Source organism: Marmota flaviventris, chromosome 11, assembly GCF_047511675.1.
Source record: "Marmota flaviventris isolate mMarFla1 chromosome 11, mMarFla1.hap1, whole genome shotgun sequence".
Taxonomy (NCBI): domain Eukaryota; kingdom Metazoa; phylum Chordata; class Mammalia; order Rodentia; family Sciuridae; genus Marmota; species Marmota flaviventris.
The window spans coordinates 74,269,998-74,289,932 of NC_092508.1; the positions used below are offsets into that span (position 1 = coordinate 74,269,998).

Sequence of the window (19,935 nt, forward strand, 5' to 3'; positions counted from 1 at the left end):
ACTTAGGAAAGTCATAAGCGACTTAGTAAGACCTTGTCTCAAAAAATAAAACAGGGTATGAATGTGGCTTGCTGCTTAAGCACCTCTTTCAATCCCTGGTACCAGGAAAAGAAATCATTATCAGACTTAATAGAAGTTAGATACTATACGAAATAAGGAATCAGAAGCAGAAAGGAATACCTTACCCAAGGTCACACAATTAGTAGAAGAGAAGGTGAACAAACCAGGAAGTTCTATGCCAAGGTCTGACCTTGGCTTAACTCTTGTCCTGTCTCCTTGCCTATGTACTCTGAAATAACTGATTGCTTTCCTATTTTAATGGTGCATTTACAAAAGAAAATGGTTTGTCCCAAAGAATGCAGTAATTATGTGACAGAATTAACCTAAGGCCTTTGGGGAATAATAGGTAATAAAATGTCCTCTGACATCATAGGACAATACTGAAGAAAACATAAGACAAAATATGCATAAGAATATGTTGAATTTAGTAAATCTAAACAAATACAAGAATTTTGATAATTACACACCTGTATTCACTGTTCTCACAGATGTTAAAAACTCTCATAAACTATCAGGCCATGAATATTTTTAATCCAACACAAAAATGACTGTATATAATTGCATCTGAAACTATTTTAAAACTCAATTAGGTACCGATGCACACATTTTTATTATCAAAATTAGAGCTACATTGGTGTTTCCAGCTTTGAAAATGCGTAGGAAACTTTGGAAGTTGGGAGATAAGTTCTCTTGAATATACTTTGAGTAGAAGTGTATTTGGTATGGCTGGGCAGGATGGTGCATGCCTGTAATCCCAGTGACTTGGAAGGCTGAGGCAGGAAGATTTCGATTTCAAAGCCACCTCATTCAACAAAGGTGAGGCACTAAGCAACTCAGTGAGACCCTGTCTCTAAATAAAATAAAAAATAGAGCTATGGATGTGGCTCAGTGGTCAAGTGCCTCTGCACCCCATCGCAAAAAAAAAAAAGTGTATTTGGTGTCTCTTATACTGTCTTCAGAAAGATTTGATTACTGGAGAGCCAATAATGAATAAGGTAGCATCATCTAAAACATAACAGGACAGCATTTCTAGGAGAATACCAAGTATCTAATTTTTGCACATCTATTTTATTTCATATTAAAAGCCTTGGGCTGTAGGTTGTGGCTCAGTGGTAGAACCCTTGCCTAGCATGTGTGAGGCAGTGGGTTCAATTCTCAGCACCGCATGTAAATAAATAAATAAAATAAAGAACCATCAACAATTAATAAAAATATTCTTTTTTAAAAAAAAGAGCCTTATGAAGGCAAGGCATGATGGCATATACCTGTAATCCCATCGACTTAAGAGGCCTAGGCAGGAGGATTACAAGTTTAAGGCCACTCTCAGCAAGTTAGCAAGGCCCTAAATTACTTAGTGAGACCCTGTCTCAAAATTAAAAATTAAAAAAGTGGGGCCCTGTAGATGTAGCTCAGAGGTAAAGTGCCACTGGGTTCAATCCCCAGTTTACAAAAAAAAAAAAAAAAAGCTTATGTTTCTTTATGAAAAATTAGAACAATGTGGAAGGAAATAACCCTCACATGTAATCACATTACAGATAAACACCATTAATATTTAACATATTTTCCAGTCTTTTTCTATCTGTAGAAAACATGTAGAAATATAGATCTTATTACATATGTCATCTCTAGTCTTGCAACTTAAACTAACATTGTATTATTAGCATTTTCCTAGGACAATATGAATTCAAATTTAAACTAACATTGTATTATTAGCATTTTCCTAGGACAACTGAAGTTATTTATAATTTTAATTCTTATTGACTACATAATATTCCCTTGTCTAGATAGGCCATAATCTATTTTCTCCCAAGGTGAGGAAATAAAGTGGTTTCTAATCTTTTTTAAGAACAAATTATGACATAATATCTTTGCATATAATTCATTATTTCATGTAGAATTACTATTTGCCTACTAGATTTAACACATATGGAATTAACAACAGCATATAAATTCTGTACTCTTGGCACAGTCATATGACTTTTTCCACAGATGTCTTAAAATATACATTAGGAGTAATCATTATTAATAATTTGACAAGAAATACATACATATTTCTTCTAAATTTTCAAAAACACATAAAAGTTGGAGTTTTTATGGTTTCCTGTGTACCCATCACCCCACTTAAATGAGATTCAATTAATAGCGATACTTCATCTCTACCCCTACTCCCTTCTCCATCCCTACTTATCTTTGCTAATTTGATATTCTGAAAATTACATCTGAGTTTTAAAAACATATTTATAAAGTTATAAACTGAAGAATACCTAAGAGGCTAATATTTCCAACTTGCTCATAAGGATAAATATTTGACAAAATTAATTTCTTAATGATTTAATTAAAACATCCTTTATGGAAGTTTGACGAGATTAAATTTTAATATCTTATTAAGAATAGAATTTAAAATACCAACATTTAATCTGTAAAAGTGACTATAATGAACAAAATACACTATAAAAAAAAAATAGATCCCCATTAGACTTTAAAAATGATTACTGCCATAAGTGGCTAAGATTTTCCCCAGCCTGGTTTATATTTTGTGTTAGAAGAGTTCCATCATTTTCTCCTCATTTAGAACAGCAAGTTAGGCCATCTATTATTAAGAAGAGTGTACCAGAAGAAATTAAATGCATAGGGAATCGCTTGTGCCCTTTCCCAGGTGAGGAACAACAAGATGGAGTACAGTTACCTGTAGTAACCAGGCATCACAATATGGACACCAGCACTTGGCTGGCAGATAGCCGCAGCGTTCTTATCATCCATTTTGCGCACAGAGTCTGTGAAAGGTCCCGTAGCATTGATAACACATTTGGCTCTCACATCAAATTCCTGCCCTGTGAAAGAAAGCAGCATCAATCACACACCCTATTTGTTTCTCTGTTCACTGATGCTGTGGATTATTAATTCATCTATTAACTTAACCTATGGCGAAGTATATTGCATACCACACTAAGTGACATGAGCAGCCAGAGTTATTGAAGAGCCAAACAAAAGGCTCACTCCTGAGTAAATTTACCAAAAACAAGTCCAAATTAAAGAGAAAGCATGCCATTTTTTCATTGTGGTGCTCAGTCTATTTATAAAATGCTCAGGATCAAGGTGCCACACATGAAGAAAGTGGAATGAGAATAAATAAGTCACTTTCTCCTAAAAACTCAAATGTGTAAACAGCTGCGCCATGAGACAACACACTTCCCAGTGTTAATTTTGTTCAAGAAATAATGTAATTTTGCAGCTGCCTGTATGGCCATAGGACCATACAGGACCAAGAAAGAATCTAACAAAAGTTAAAGGTGATTGATTTTAATGACATGTAAATGCACTGCCTGTGTCACCTAAGTGATACTTTGAAACTTGGTACATTTATTTAATTTTATTAATTATATGTTTTTGTAAAGAAAATGGAATGCATTCATATCTGTGAGAATTTTGTGGGCATTTATTATTATCCTTATTATTATTATTATTTAACACAAAGGGGAAAATTGCCAATTCCTACAAGGGAAAAATTTTCACGTAAAACCAGTCATTATTGACAATAAGGAATATAATTAATATGACTCTGAAGCCTGGGTTAAATGGAAGAAAAGTGACAGAAAAATTATAATTCAGTCATTATACAAGCAAGGCAAGATTCTAAGAAATACCTCCCGCTCCGAGACATGGCATACCTGTGAGGACATCCTTGCACCGTGCACCACTCACATGCTCCTTGCCCGTCTGGGGGTCTGTCTTCTTGAGCAAGTTCACTACCTCCATGTAATTGGCTGTGGCAGCCCCATACCTGGCAGCAGTGAGAGCAATGGCAAGGTTCATCCGTGCATCATTGTGTTGTCCTGCAGCAGGAAAAAGCATCAGGGGAGGGACAGGAGTCACCTCGAGCCACAGACTGGTGGTACAGAAGTGTGTCACAACAGATATGTCACATCTGTCCCTGTCACCCAGAATATACATGATGGTTGGGCAGCTCTACAGGGCACGATTTGAAAATACATGGTCATTCTCAGTCAGGTCTTCACCTGCCACTTCAGTAAATACATTTTGTGCCACAAACATGGTGAAAAATATCCCCTTCCTACAGAGCTGACATCAATTATCTGAAAGTTAAGAAATAACTAATTATTCTCTCCATGTGGGAACAGATGTATATGTCAGACTTTTCCTAATACAGAAAAACCATAAGCATGAAAGTGAAGCAATTCAAAACTTTAGAATATTTGACACCCCAACTGGTGTTGATGAACAATTTTTATGAGTATGTGCTCTATCTAATATTCAAAATCAAGAGCTTAATCTTCCATAGAAAATCTCGCCATATTCCATAAAAGGATTTTTCTTGGTTTGAATTTTGATCAGGGCTCCTTAAAATGTAACATTTTTTTTTAATCGCACATAAAAGGTAAGAAATTAAGCAGGGCAAAATTTAATTACAGAACAATTCCTACCTGTATTGTTAAAGATTTATTGCTGAAAAATCCTAGTTAAAGAAAACTAAGGGGGAGGAGAAGGGGGAAAGATGATTAATCACTTTAAAATACTGACATCACTGGAGACTTTTTCTATTTATTATTGCCAGTGGAGTTAACGCTGACCAGGAAGAATTACTCTACATTGCTGGGGCCAGGTTCTCTGTGCCCTGAATAATTAATTATCCAGGGCTAGATGTATTGAAGCAGAGTTCAAATTCCCACACATTGGGATCAGTTCTATCAAGATAATACTGATAAAGGGATGAATTTGTAATGGATATTGTTGTTGATTTATGTTGCCAGCATACCAAACATTTAGTATAAATGGTTTATGTAAAGTTTCTTCCTTGTGATTCAGCCTGTGCACGGCTAGAAGCACTACACAAGCAATCTGTTCCAGCTAAAAGGGCAAAGTTATAAAGAGAGAATCAATGACTTAAGACTCTGCCATCCCTCCCCACAAATATCTTATTCCAGAACCTCTGAATTAATACCATCAGCCAAGAATCTTCCCCCCAAAATTATATATGCCACCAAGTGGGGAACACATATTAAACCTCAACATGAAAATTTTTTATTATTCTGGAATTAATATGTCCAAAAATTAACAGGATGAGTAGGAGGGGAAAGAAAACAACAATAACAGGAGCAGCAGTTGAGCTGGGCATAGAAAGGAAGCGGAGCAATTCCTCAAGTTTCCATTTAGCATGACCCCAAAGTTGCTTAAAATAATCACAGGTATGTCTAAAACTAAGTTTAAAAAAAAAAACATTTATTAATGCAGAGCTCCTTATTTAAAGCAGAGGTGTGCTCCATAGAGTTAAATACACACAGTCTAAAGAAACTAAATAAAAATTCTACTAGGGATTTTCCTTTCAAGGCAATGACACAGCACTCATCTTCTGCAGTCTTTCTGGCAGATGTCTGTACAAGAATGACACACCCTCCCCAGCACCCGGCCGAGGTAAGCATTTGGTAGTACATGAAATCCAAGTCATGTTTGCTCTCACCATAGGCATATTGTAGGGAAGCTCAGCCATTTTGGGTTTGTTGACTTACAGACAGGACAAGTCTCTGGAAAGTCATGTGTAAATGAACTATTTTAAATCCTAGATGAAATTGCTGTTCCAAGGAACCAGGCAGAAATTCCATTCACTAAAAAATAGATTCCTTTGTAAAGTGCTGTATCTATTACACAATCACTTGGGTCTAAACTGACTTTGAAAATATAAAATTTTCTTTTAATGCATTTGAAACATACAAAAATCTCATTACAGCATCAGTATATCATATATGCATGGCTTACACTGCAGTATAAGTATAGCTCATCAGGCTGTTGTTTCCATATTAAGAAATCTCTCCCTAATTAGCTTGTAAATCACAATACAATTTAAGGTAAAGAAGATCAACTGCAGTTTAAAATGTAAGATAAAGAAGACTCCTCTGCTCCTTATTTCTCCACATCCACCCCCAGGAGCTGGGAGTACCTATCTTGACTTCAATGGGGAATGCTACTTATTGGTAGAGACCCTTCATGATATGATCCACATCTGCCACAATTCATCTACTCCCAATATTCTTGGATCCAGTATTGCCAAATTATTTGCGATTCCCTGAACTTTCAGGCCATTATACACTTCTGAACTTTGCCCAAACTTATTATTTGTATTCTGGCTGAGTGCCATTCTGGAAACCTCTGTTTGTCTCTTATGATCTGGATCAAATATCTCACCATGAAGTCTCACCTTATCTGCATCCTGCCCCTTCCAAGGCAAAATTGTTCACTGCTTCTGCATCAGCATTATGTCTTGCACATACCTTTTTAATAAACTTTCCAATACTACATTTATCTGTAGATCCATCTGCTTGCAAAAATAATTAACCTTTGTCATGAACTGAGTGCTATGATAAATGCAGGGAACACGATGGTGAGAAAGACACAGGGCAGCCTCAACCCAATGGAACTTACTTCCCATTGCATTGTAGGAGTCCATGTTCAGGGGATGGTAGCAAACTCACTTTCATTTGCTCTTTTCCTCTCTCTCTCTCTCTCTCTCTCTCTCTCTCTCTCTCTCATTAGTACCAGGCATTGAATAGGTACCCAATAAGTGTTGAGTTTAGCCAAATGCTATTCAATATGTTAGAGAAACAGATAAAGAAATTCTTACCTCCAACTATGGAATGAAATGCCTTGTCTCTTGCTAAAGAAATTTCAGACATCTGAAAGTTGGTGGCAAAACATCTGAAGAGTACATAGAAATCCCCCAAATGTGGAAAATCTGAAACATCACTCCAAACTAGCTCTTATATATAGGATGAATGAATGGGAGGAAGATAGGGTTTCCTCGAGACTTTTACCACAGCTTCCCCTTGCTCTGCTGAAGAATGCACACCTAGCTACTATTATCTTCTAAAAATTGAGGAGTAATCTGTCACCTCCTGAGACTAGAAGTTCACATCTCAATCCAGCAAGCCTCTTCTTTCCAGACATTCACTTTAACCATTTACCTCCTTGGATTCAGGGCAAAGCTCCCTCCTTCCTCAACCTCCTGAACCTTGCCATTCACCCTGAGATACCTAGACCCCAGACACTTGTGGTGTATGCTTCCTGGAATATAAATGATATATTTTCATTATTCTTAACTAAATTTTTCTCAACTCCTTCCTGACATTTTGAAAGGTATCTCTATGCCTCTTGTAATTTATTTCTGGAGAAAAAAAAAAACCTTTTTGACAACACTTCATGTCATTGGAATGTGATACAATAATCTCAAATCCCCACCCAATTGATCTGCTTATGAAGTTTAGATTTTCAAATCCATTTCCTTAGAGCCAGGCAACATTATACTGTGTTTCACTGATCAGCGAGTAGCTTTACATTGGCACTTACACAAGGACCCAGACGGCGACTGTGAAAATCTGTTTCCTGCTCTGTTCTCGTTTGCACTTGAAATCTTACATATGTGCACATACTGAGCTTATAGCTCATAGGGGAGGAAGCACATAAGAGGTGGAACTATAACTGTTTTCCCTTGTTTAGAAAAACAAAATATAAAATCTACCCACCCAAAAGAATAAAGGTTGGTGGTTGTAGAGAAGATTTTGTCTTAACTCTCAATGGCCTGGAACACAGAACAGTGATAGGTATTTTAAGTGACATATGTGTGACCATGCGTATTTCAGGATGTAACCATCTAAAAGATAGGTCTCACATATAAATATTTTGGAGACATAGCAATATTGCTCTCCTTGGAGTCAAAGATTGGCAACTAAGTTAACATGCAAAATAGCTGGAAAAAAATGAGTAATGATCATTGAATGTGTAAAGGGTATGAAGAAAGAGTAAATGTGGAAAAAATAGGTAACAAATTAGCTGGAATTTTCATTTCCTTCAGGTCTAAAGTTCTGTGGTGCTATGAAAATGTACATATAATCTTCCTCTAAATACAGTATACATTTAAATGGCCTTTCACTACATACAGATCAATCTACTATTTGCCTCCCAGTATAGAAAGTCTAATTGTTAGGAAAAAATACTTCTTCATTAAAATAACACCTGCCCACAATTTCATATTTGATAAAAAAACAGCACTTTGCAATGTTAAGAATATTTCCTTCATTTCACTGTGCTCTGACCTGGGTCTCATATCACCTTGACTACTTCAAGCAAAGGGGGGAAGGATTCTCGTGAGAAATAATATCTCTGTAAAACTTTAATCCCATTTCTAACAAAATCCACAAGGAATGTTTCACTGTTTCAGACTGATAATGTCACAGTGACCTCTCTGGCAGCTTCCCCTTTGTAGTCTGGCAAAGGTAATTCCAAGGCTAATCTACCAAACTCAAGCTCATTGAATAAAACCACTGCATTTAAATTTTCCCTTTATCATGGGAAAAGTACAGGCAAAGGCAGGGCAAAATAAGCATGTGCACGTGTATATGTGTATATGTAAAGAGATTATTCAATTCTGTTTTAAGTATATATAATGAGTAAGCTTGAAAAAGAAAACTCAAGATGAAAACATAGTCTTCAAAGTAAATTATGACAACATGCAATTTCCAAAAGTGTTGTTGATGGTGGTGGTTTTTGGCAGCCTTGTGCATGCTAGGCAAGTGCTCTACCACTAAGCCATATACCCAGCTAAAAATGTTTATTATATAAGGAGTGACAAGGGTCAAGAAGCACATGGAGCAGTGTAGAGAAAACACACTTCACAAGGTATGATGTAGAGTGACTCTGGGCTTGAGATGCCTGGGTTGGAGCTTCTGGATATGTGGCTAATCTGGGTTGGCATAATGTGTGATGCACTGCAGTTCTGGGCTTTGACATCCTATACACAAGAGAGGAGCTAGATACCTCTGAAATCATACAGTACATATAATACCCCACCTTTAAAACGATTACCTATCCCTTCCAAGAGTTCACTTCAATCTTTTCCCCATTTCTGGCTTCTATGACATTACCCCAATATCACTAAAAGAGACTGGGCATTCATAAAGACCAAAAAACCAGTGGCTCATGAAGGAAATCAGAAAAAAAAGAAAAATCAGAAAACATACTCTCCCCATTGGATCTCAAATTATGCTTAAATTTTAATTTTATTAACTTATATGGGCTATGAAGTATATTGCAAATATTGCTCCATTCTTCTTCCCTTTCTGTGCCCATGCCTTTTGTCACAAGTCTTCATGATGTTCCTTTTACTATGATTCAGGACTCAGCCATGTAAAATTGTTTGGTCAATGGAATAGTAACAAATTTGGTAAAAAGACCTATTATCTCAGCTACTCAGGAAGCTGAGGCAGGAAGATCACAAATTCAAGGCCAGCCTGGGTAATTTAGGAAGACCTTGTCTCAAATGTTTAAAAAGGGATGTGGGGAACGGGGGGACACGACTCTGTGGTAGAAAGTCAGAAAGTCCCTGGGTTCAATAGCTAATATCAAAAAAAAAAAAAAAGAAGAAGAAGAAGTGTAAGTTCTGCAGAGACCAGGGAACCAGTTAACCACTCCAATACACGAGCCACAAAACATAAGCAATTAACACAATTAAGTTCTAGCAACAAGACCACCTATAAATTAAATTCTCTACTAATTTGCAATTATATCCAAAGCTTATATAAAAGCGTAAAGTACCAGAAATGTGACTGCAGTATTAATAATAGTATTAATATAATCCCGATATGTTAAATAATGCCTATCAAGTGATTTTTTTCATTCATTTATACTTTAAAATATTTGCTTATATTTTATATATATTTATCAGGGAAAAGAGTTATAAAATCTTCTTGAGTTGATGTGTATTTTTGCAGAAAAATATCTTCTAGTATAGACTGGTGAAACTTGAAATAAAAGCATAATATTCCAAGTTTATGAATTGGAGTAATTTGCTGTCATCTTTCCATACCACAGTTCTCAAGAAGGGACACCTGTTAGCACTAAGAATGTAATCATTTTTATTATTAAATACAAAGGTACAATTAAATGCAGGCACAGGATGTGACCTGCATCATAATTCTGCCCGGCCTTTCTCTTCACAATATCCTTTTCATTATTGTGGGCCCTTTGTTCCTTCATGTTTCTTTTGTCTCACCCTAAGTTCTCAAATAAGCTATTTACAATCTGAATAATTAGCAATCAGGGTGGATCTGTGGTCTTTGGCCCTGTGTAAAGGAAACATTGTCAAATGCCTTAACATGACATACTTAAGTACATAAAGTTTCTATACCCTCAGGAGTTTCCTTTCTTGAAAAAGTTTTAAATAAATCTAATGAGGAATAAGTTTTCTACTTCTCAGACACTTAGGAATCTAGCTAGAATTGAACAAAAATGAAACCACATTTAAACTGCAAACAACAGAATGCTTTGGGTATTCATTAGCTATTTCTGTACAAAAATGTTCTATACATTAGTTTACAATGAAGACTCCGTGTGCCTGCTCTAGGACAATCAATTCTCTCTCTAGCACAAGCCAAAAATAGTTTTTTTATATAGTTTTTAGGAGGAAAAAGGAAAAGGGAACAATGTGACAAAAATTGAAATGAAGTTGGAAAGTCAGACAGCAAGACATACTGTAGAAGACTCCTTTACAAACCGTACAATTATGTGGCCTAAAAACCCTGGGTAAGCTCCCTTGCTTATTTGTGAAATGCGCTAAATTCATTGGTAAGCCTTCTTGGAAGGTCAAGCTTTGTGGGTAAAGATCTCTCTATTGAGAGTTGCAGTCTAGACATCATGACATCTTAACTCAAGAAAACTGACTTGAGGATGCTTGAAATTCATTCCTTTTGCAAATATTTTTTGAACTCCTACTATGTACCAGGCACTGAGCTAAGTATCATTGTGGTGGGTAGAAAACAAAAGTCAGATTCGTCAATTTGCCCCAGGATACTGAAAAATGTGAGCAAGTTTACAGTCTATCTTGGAAAAACCATTCCTATTTTCTTGCATACCTCCTTTATCTTTCTTCTGAGGTTTTCTTAAAATATCACCAAACCCAACATTCCCCCACACATCTTCTCTTCTCTTTTAATGTATAGGAAGATGTGCAAAGCTTTTCTCATAGGAGTGTGTGCTTAAGATGAAATCCAATCTCTACTAACTCATACGAATTCCCTTATCTAAGGGTCTGTTTTTTCTTCTATGTAAGGAGAATGATAATGGGATTGTATAGCATTATTGTGAGAAATAATCAGATAATGCATTCTACAACACAATAATTCCCAATATGTATAAATTATTATCATTATACTTACCTTTATTATTAAAAGGCTAAAAAAGATTACTAAAACTCCAAGACTACTTTATACCTTGGTTATATGTTATGGTTATTGCCTAAAAATACGTTTAAAAAAAGTCCCAAATATTTTCCAGTTCTAAATGGTTTTATTGCTCACCAATTTGGCAAACCTTCTCTAAAACATATAACAACCAATGTCTAATTTCCACACTTGCTGACTATTGTTTTCTCTTTCTGTTTGTTTCTCTCTCTCTTCATTTTTTAACCATTAACAAATAATGTTTTTTTTTTTCATTTTGTTTTGTTTGTATGTCACAAAGGATAGGAAAACAAGAGAATGGTTTTAAATCTGGAGAAAAATGATGTTGTTTCAAAATATAAGAATTACCAAATTTTAATCCAAGGGACTTTGTTTTCTCTTAAAAACTAGGGAACCTCTGCCAGTTTTTAACAAAGGAAATCAACTCTAGCTATAAATTTGGTATCCTGGGAAAAATCAGAAAACTCAAATTCTAATCCTTTAAACAGCCACTAATGGGTATGTTTCCATGGCAGATAATTTTCTGGTGCTCTGTTTTAGTTTAGTTTGGGTTTGTTTCCCATCATTTAATCTCCTTCACCACCCTATAAGCCTTGCAGACCAGTAGTCTCTCCTCCAACAGGAGGGGAAGAGTGACCCACCATAACATGGCCTTTTACCCAGCTCCCAATCTAGACCTAATGAACCAAAGAACGTCCAATATGGAGGTGGGTGTGCTGATAATGGCAACAGCACCACCCCATTTCTGGGAGCTGTGATGACAGAGATATCAGCAGAGGTGGTAGAGTAACATGTGATGTGCAATCAGCAGCAGCAAAGTCTGGTGCACTGATTCTGGAACAGCAGTTTGCCTATGGCTCTAGTTGCTGCAAATCATTTTTCATCCATTAAATTTCATGCTAGATATTCTGCCTTCCCAGCATTTCTGCTGTTGCTCAACATCCTCTCAAGAAATTCCTTTTCTCCTAAAATCAGCCAGATTTTTATTTGTACTTATTTATTACCTACAACTAACATCCGAAAACAGGTGACAACTTCTGTACCTCAGTTTCCTCTAGGATGGAATCACAGACTGGAACCTGATGATTTCGCTGATATTTCCCATTTTTTACCTATTGCATAAATTGCAATCAAAATTTTCAAATAAGCCCATTGTGGAATCTAACTACATAAAATGTTACAAGAAGCCATTTGATGTATTTGCACCCTCTTTCTTCAAAGGACTGGCAAATGGAAGTGAATCCTCCACTTGCACAGAATCCTCCCGCAGCCTTCCCTCTCATTTGTGTGTGAGTACATGCACACAACTTTTCACAAAGGATGGCTCAATCTGCCCCAGGGGTGATTTTGAGTGTGAGACACATAATAAACACATGGAACCATGTGCTAAGGACCAGCTGGGGAATTCTAACTGGAAGCAACCTTTTGAGAACCTTTATCTGTTTCGGGGACAGTCTTGTATCCTATCAGATTTCTCTAATCATAGGAAGATTCCACATCTTATCAAATTGTTATCAAATCAGTCTGACCAGAGCCAGCATCCTGCTTGTCTGAAAGACTGCATACAAAACTGTTGACATCACTCTCTCCTGGGGGTTGGAGGGGAAACTGGGCTAGAAACTCAGCATGCCTGAATTCAGGACCCAGCCTGTCACCAAGAACTATAATCCTGGGCACAACCCTTTGCTCATTCTGTTTCTTCAACCATAAAGTAGGGATAATATCAATTTCTCTGCCAATCCCCCTGGGGCCACTGAAATGACCAGATATGAGTGAAAGCATTATAGGAAAAAAACTCTTATTAACAAAGATTGCCTTCTACTAAACTGACCTTCCCTCTCCTCTGGTTAGAGGTAGGCTTTTATTTCATGTTCAAATCATAAGCATTCCTCCGTTATCACAATAACATCTTTTAGCAACCAATGTATATTGGGAAACTTTATTTGGGGCTTGGTTCCCTTAAGAAGAAGAAATGGAAAATTAGAATTTACTTGTTTTTTACTACAAAAGTAAAACATTCAGACTCACATCTTGACAAATACAGTCTCCAGTAAGACTATTCATTTGCCTCGGCCTAAACTCACCATTACTAAGCAAAATTTTGATCTTAATTGGATCATTCAAATAAGTTTGCCCTACTGGACTTTTTTTTTTTTTTAACAGCAATCTGAGACATCTGATTTACATGGATGTTTCACTTCTCATAGGAATGAATAAATTAAAGGCAGGAACTTGGTTCTGTTCTCCATCATCACCTCCAGCAGTTTATCTGTAGCAAGGACAACAATGCCTAGCATGTAGGAAGGTATTAAATATTTTTTTGTCTAAAGTAATCAATTTATAATGGCTGTGAGTTGTGCTAATACCAATCAATTTACCACAGCTTGATCACCCTGAGAGAAATGATAGAACAACTAATCTGAACCTTTATAATCAAAGTCACATGCTGAGGCAAAAAAGCTGAGGTGCAAATACTGTGAGAGTCACTTTAATTTCACAACCTAATAGCTAGCAGAATATCTGATTGATCTTCTAGATTAACGGAAATAAAAAGGAAGTTTGTATACTATATAGTTAACAATAAAACCATGTCAGTGTTGCCACCACATACATCAAATAGTATGCCAGATATCAAAGTTGGTTTTTTAAAGCTAACAAATTTATTAATGTGAAACATATAAACACGTAAAACTGAACTCCCCCTTTGTGGGGAGTTTGGTGGTAGAAAACAATTATAGATAAAATCAATATGCCCTGTACTTAAGAAAGACATTTCCAATGTTCTACAGAGTTTGATATAATCTGCACTCAATAAACATAAAAGTTTATAAATAAAACAATTCAATAAATAAGCTTTACACTCATTTATGATAAACTATGATTAACTTAAATTAAAATTAAATAGTTCCATAAATACCTCTTCCAATAAAAAGGTTTCAATGAATGCCAAAAGTTTTACCTTTGTGTCTGAAATTCTAGAGCCTGGTAACATGAAGCAAGAGTCAAATGTAAAAAGCAATTAACCCATCACACTATCCTATTTCTAATTTCCTATGATTCAAAAAAAATGAATCACAAATTTAGACTTCATACAATGCTACTCCAAATTGAAATGTATTCATTAGTTTTACTTTCAACTTTTAAAGGCAAAGCTGGGACATACCAAAAGTACTACTAAGGTTTTCACTTTTGTTTTATAATGAAAAGTAAAAAGAAATCAAATACTATGTTTCAGTGAATAGAGCCTCTTACCCAGCAATTCTCAAGGTCTTCCTGGAAATGCTGGTTATTTCAAAGAAAACTCTTATTAGTTTCTGAGACAGTCAAGGTGCCCCAGCTCTGTTGTAATTACTGGAAGCCTTCCCTCCCCAGGCTCTGCCCCACAGAGTCCTGAGTCAATCCTGACTGCACCTGGCAGGGTCAAAGAAGTCCTTAACCCTCCAGAATCTATTATATGTCCACAAACTGATACCTGTCTTTAGGGAGCCCCTAGACAAGGGAATTCCTGGTACTCAACAGGCTGCAGTTCCTCTTCCCATATATTCCAAACATAAGACTCCCCACCCCAATATCTGGTTTGTCTTCTGTGTTCTTTTGGACCAGAACTCTACTTCCATCTAGCTTGCTTGTCCATATCTTTGGCATTCTTCTCAACCTTTCTACATAAGAAACTGGCCTATTTCTAAAGGTTGCCTGTGTCCTCAAAGTCCCTCCTTCTCACAAAGAAATTCCAAAATACTATCACACATTTGATTCCATGGATCACTGCAATAAGAAGACTGCTTCCCTGTTCAGAACCAAGATCAGATCCCCACACAGAATAGGAATGGAATGGGTATCATGACTGCCAACTCAGCTGGGACAGGTGGTTTACGTTGCCAGCCACTCCCCTTAGAAACCTGCTCAGAGCTGGCTACACCTAGTAGGCAATTGCTGGTTCACTTCTCTACCTCTATCTACCCTCAAAGTCCTGCCCCAACATGTTATTGAAGGATGCCCACATTTTAAGAATAAGAAGTCTTTTAAGAGACCTAGCCAAGCTTTAGTGTTGCCCCAGATCATCTATGTGAGTAGATTCTGTAAATGTCTTACCACCTATAGAAAATAAGAAAAAGAGTTCCTCATATCTGTTCTTTCTCAACATCTTAGATCAGGTTACAAATTCAAAGTCAATTTTACTTTGAGTTCTTAATTCATCTGGTTACAAATAAAAAATTTACATGTCAAAAATGTTGAATTCTAATTAAAACCTAAGCCTAAGAATCAAAGACTCAAGCAGACTATAACAGACTATTCACCTTAAGGAGAGGGCAAAATTATAATATATTACTCTATTAAAATACAACTTAAAATACAGCATATTAGTCTTCAACTTAACACACGACTCCAAACTTCTGAGGAGCACTGCAAAAGACGCTTTTGTAAAACACCCTCACAGCACTTTGATGTGACCGTATGTTCATTAAAAGGAAGTATTACTACTTATATACATAAGGTACATAATGAATTCAGTACGTGTCTAGAGTTGGCTAATGCCATTAAAGCACATGCCAAAAGCACAGACTATAAATCAAAATGTGATTTGTCAAAGTAAGAACTTAATATGATACAGGTTAAAAATAAATAAATAAATTACCAATGTCCCAATACAGGATTGGTGAGGAGAGCTAAGCCCAAACTGAGACCAGGTTGCAGCTGACATGCCTTTGTTCTATCTATAGCTTTGGCTATTCCTCTTCTTCTTCCACCTGGATAAGTACAAAATTAGCATGCACCAGGCATTCTTCACTCTCCAGAGGGTTTACATCTCTAACACTGCTTAAAGACTGATATTCTTTCCAAAATGCTGACATAAACCAGTTGGGCAATCACAGATTTTTTAAAGCCCACATTCTAAAGTTTTGAAAGATCTAGATTGTTCTGAAAACAGAATTTGGAAACACTTGATTTAGTTTATTGACTTATTTCCAAATGGAAGACTTAACAAAAAACCTGAAAGGACAGACATACAAATAAAGAGTTAAACCACGAAGACAGCTACTAATATAATAAGAAAATCTAGGTAGTTTTGTAGAAGACGAAAGAAAAAACATGGATATTATTGCAAGTGGTACATCTCTTCTTTCCTATGTCTTTGCTTCTTCCTGGCCAGGGGTTCCTTCAAATCAGCATTCAATCTCACCCAAAACTCTCACACTCATCATTCAAACACATTTCCACATACTGAATTTCCTGTATCTAATATGTGCTTTTCATACACTGCATTCCCACTGCCTCCAGAATTCAAGATAAACTCCTAAGTGTGGAACAGCTGATCTTCCATGACCAAGGCTTTGTGTGTACTCTGTGTGCATCTACCCACCCTACACTCAAGTTCCATACAATTGCTTCCTGAAGTCCGTGTTCCTGCATTCCTCTGGCCACAATGCTCCCTTCCACATCCTCCCCCACTAACTTTACCTGGCTATATTACTATTCTTTACTAAATTCAGCAAATATTACTTAAGAAATCTTGTCTAGATTCCCTTGCATGCACCTTAGGTGTGCACCTTTCACTGAATGTCTCAAATGCAAATGTAAATCACTGGTTGACTTATCAATAGCCTCCAGTTGCCAAAAAGCTTTTCTAATAAAGCAAATATTTTGGGCTGGGGTTGTGGCTCAGCGGCAGAGTACTCACCTAGCGCGTGCGAGGCCCTGGGTTCAATCCTCAACACCATGCAAAGGTGAATAAATAAAAACAAAGGTGTACAAGTAAAAGAAATATTTTTTTTTTAAAGATGGCAAATTAAAAAAAAAGAAAGCAAATATTTTATGTTGTTCCATCCAGTACCTATGACATCGCCTGACATAGAGATGGTACTAATATGTTATTACTGAATATATATAAATAAATAAAATTGATAGTCATATAGAAAACTGAGAATTTTATCATCTGAAAATATATGAATCAACACATTGTTTCAACTTGTAATGCAAAATGTTGCTCCCTTTATAGTCATTCTAAGCATTTCAAGACTAACATAGTAAAGACATTCTTGACAGAGTACAAAATTACACAAAAGAACATTTTAGAAAGTATTGATATTCATTCTTAAGAGAGTACACAGATGTATCAATGATATAAAGTTAGCCTAGACCTAAAGCAGGCACATTTCAATTCAGAAATATCACATGTCAACATTTGGTCAACAACTTCCCTAAAATCACACGTCAAAAAGTTGAGCAGTATTCACATGAAAACCATTTTTTCCCCATCCTGTGATCTCACAAACTATTGGTGGTAACATCCAAACCTGAGGCCCTGCTGACAGAATCAAATTTTTAACAGACAAAGAGGGTAAACAGTGAGATACAGGCTGGTTTAGAAGCCCTGCAACTTGGGTTGCCGCAGTTTCAGCAGCAAAATCATGAGACATATTCAAATACTGCTTTTAAGATGTACAATATTTCTCCAGAAAGATTCACAGCTCATGAGTTGATGAGGGAGAGAAAGACTGCTTAGCTTTTAAATTATTTTCCTTTAAGAGACTAAGCAAACATACACACAGAGATCACTGCAATCAAGCCAAGTGATCCTCAAGGATGCAATGGTACAGAATTTTCTACACATGGCTGTTTTATTCTGGACACAAAGAAAACTGAAAGCGATGAGAAAGGCCACATGCTGCTGAACAGGAGAGATGCTCTCCATGCTCAGTGGCTGCTGCTTCCTTCATTCTTTGGAAACTTCCATTTTTGTAGAGGGCAGGGATCAGTGTGAAGGTCTGGGGTAACATAATGCCCTGGAGGTCTTTCTAGCAAACAGACTCCTTCCTGATGAAAGCACTGCAGCTCTTTCTTAGCATGAGTTAGGAAAACCTTCATGGCAACTTGTTCCAATTTGTGGCTCCGTCCAATACTATACAAAATATGATTTCAAATATCAAATACAGGTCATAGAGGTGACAAACAGGAGATTTCTTTGTTCATAAGAACTCTAATGCTCAATGGCCTTCTAAGTTCCTGGTACTCTTGATTTATGCTCAGGATTACCGAATTGGTTTCTGAGGGTCACTGCTCTGAACAATATCTAGTTCAGCCAACAAAATAATTTAAATAAGAGCTGCTATGATCAGACATCCTGATATCTCTAAAATTACAAGTTCAGTATTTGTGAAACATGGCTAACTTGCCATCATTCAAAAGGAATTAAGAGAGGTAATAACTCAAAAAGTGCAGAGAGTGAGAAAAGAGGACCTTTCCAAAACCTGAAGGGTTGAGGAGCAGGTGGGTAGAAGAGGAGGAAAAACCCAATTACACACAACCACCAGGCACACAGAGGCCCTCCATTATACCTAGATGCAATTAAAGGCTGTTGAACTGAGATACATAATAACAAAAAAGGGAGAAGATAAGTCTAAATTAAAATTTATGGCCTGAATTAATTCTATGTACATTGTGGATGGAGTGGGGTATGAAGGGGAAAAGAAAGGGTCCAAGGATAACAGCAAATGTAGCAAATTAAATTAATTAGACTTTAGTGAGTGAGGTGTTTAACTGCATCTAGGTATTATATTACTTTAAAAATTACTCTCAATTGTATGTGTTTCATTACATTTGTGGTAGTAATGTTTATGCTTAGATTTTTTAAAAATGAGGGTTTTTGCTACTTTAAAAAACTCAACATAATTAAGTAAAGAAGTATCTTTTTCTCTTATTTTTAGTTAAGGATCATGGCAATACAAATTTTACCCAAAGCTATTCTGAAAAAAAAAAATTCATAATAGAAAACAGAAGGAAAAGGTAAATATATATGTTGATCTGCTTCATGCAATATATCTATTTCTTACAAATAGTATACATATTATTTCCTATTTTTTGCATGCTATTAGTAAAGGCACCTACTGAAAAAGATAGGTTTGTTTTTCTTCTATCCGAGTGAGGGTAGTGAATTTATCCAATTGGTTAATACTAAGTGTATTCCAATTACTTTTAAAAAAAATACATATATATTTTTAGTTGTAAATGGGCATAATATCTTTACTTATTTTTATTTGGTGCCAAGTATCCAACCCAGTGCGCCTCACAATTGTGAGGCAAGCACTCCACCACTGAGCTAGAGACTAAGTCCCCCAATTACTTTTTAATGATAATGTATTTATAACTCATCTTTTAATAAAATGGATTTGAGGTAACTATTGAGGTATAGTGCTTTTCACATAGCAAAAACACTCAGAGAATTATCTTTCAGTTAGATTTAACCTTCATAAGAGAAAGTAAAACATGAATCAAGTTCAGTCATTATAGTGCATCTCAGATTAAAAATTAAAATATTTAAAACTCTTGGAAAATAAAAGTTTCTGGTTTACTGCTAGTCTTTCTCATTACCTCTCCCTAGTTAATTCAGAATTATATATTAATCATCTTTGACATAAAGACATTATACAAGTTATTTGATTTTCATCTTAATCTGGTTGCTGCTTTCATCTAATTATTGTGTTCTTGTACCATTTTCTTCCCAAAGAATTACTCTTCTTAATAGGCCCCAGACTAGATATTAGTAATACTTTTCCAGTGATTAAGAGAATACATATAAGGTTTAGACAAAAAGGGAGTGGTAATTATATAGGTTGTATAAGAAATTATGTGT

The 19,935-nt window shown here is 36.0% G+C and overlaps 1 protein-coding gene across 3 annotated transcripts in view; it reads right to left on the reverse strand.

The window, feature by feature from the left end:
- The window catches only part of Gpd2 (glycerol-3-phosphate dehydrogenase 2), a 253,620-nt gene that overhangs the window by 150,464 nt on the left and 83,221 nt on the right, over positions 1-19,935 (reverse strand). For all 3 annotated transcript variants that reach the window (XM_071619170.1, XM_071619168.1, XM_027937963.3), the window contains exons 7-8: positions 3,729-3,893; positions 2,747-2,891 (exon numbers count right to left, since the gene is read on the reverse strand). In XM_071619170.1, the coding sequence (XP_071475271.1) occupies positions 2,747-2,891; positions 3,729-3,893 (310 nt within the window). The remainder of the gene's footprint in view (positions 1-2,746; positions 2,892-3,728; positions 3,894-19,935) is intronic.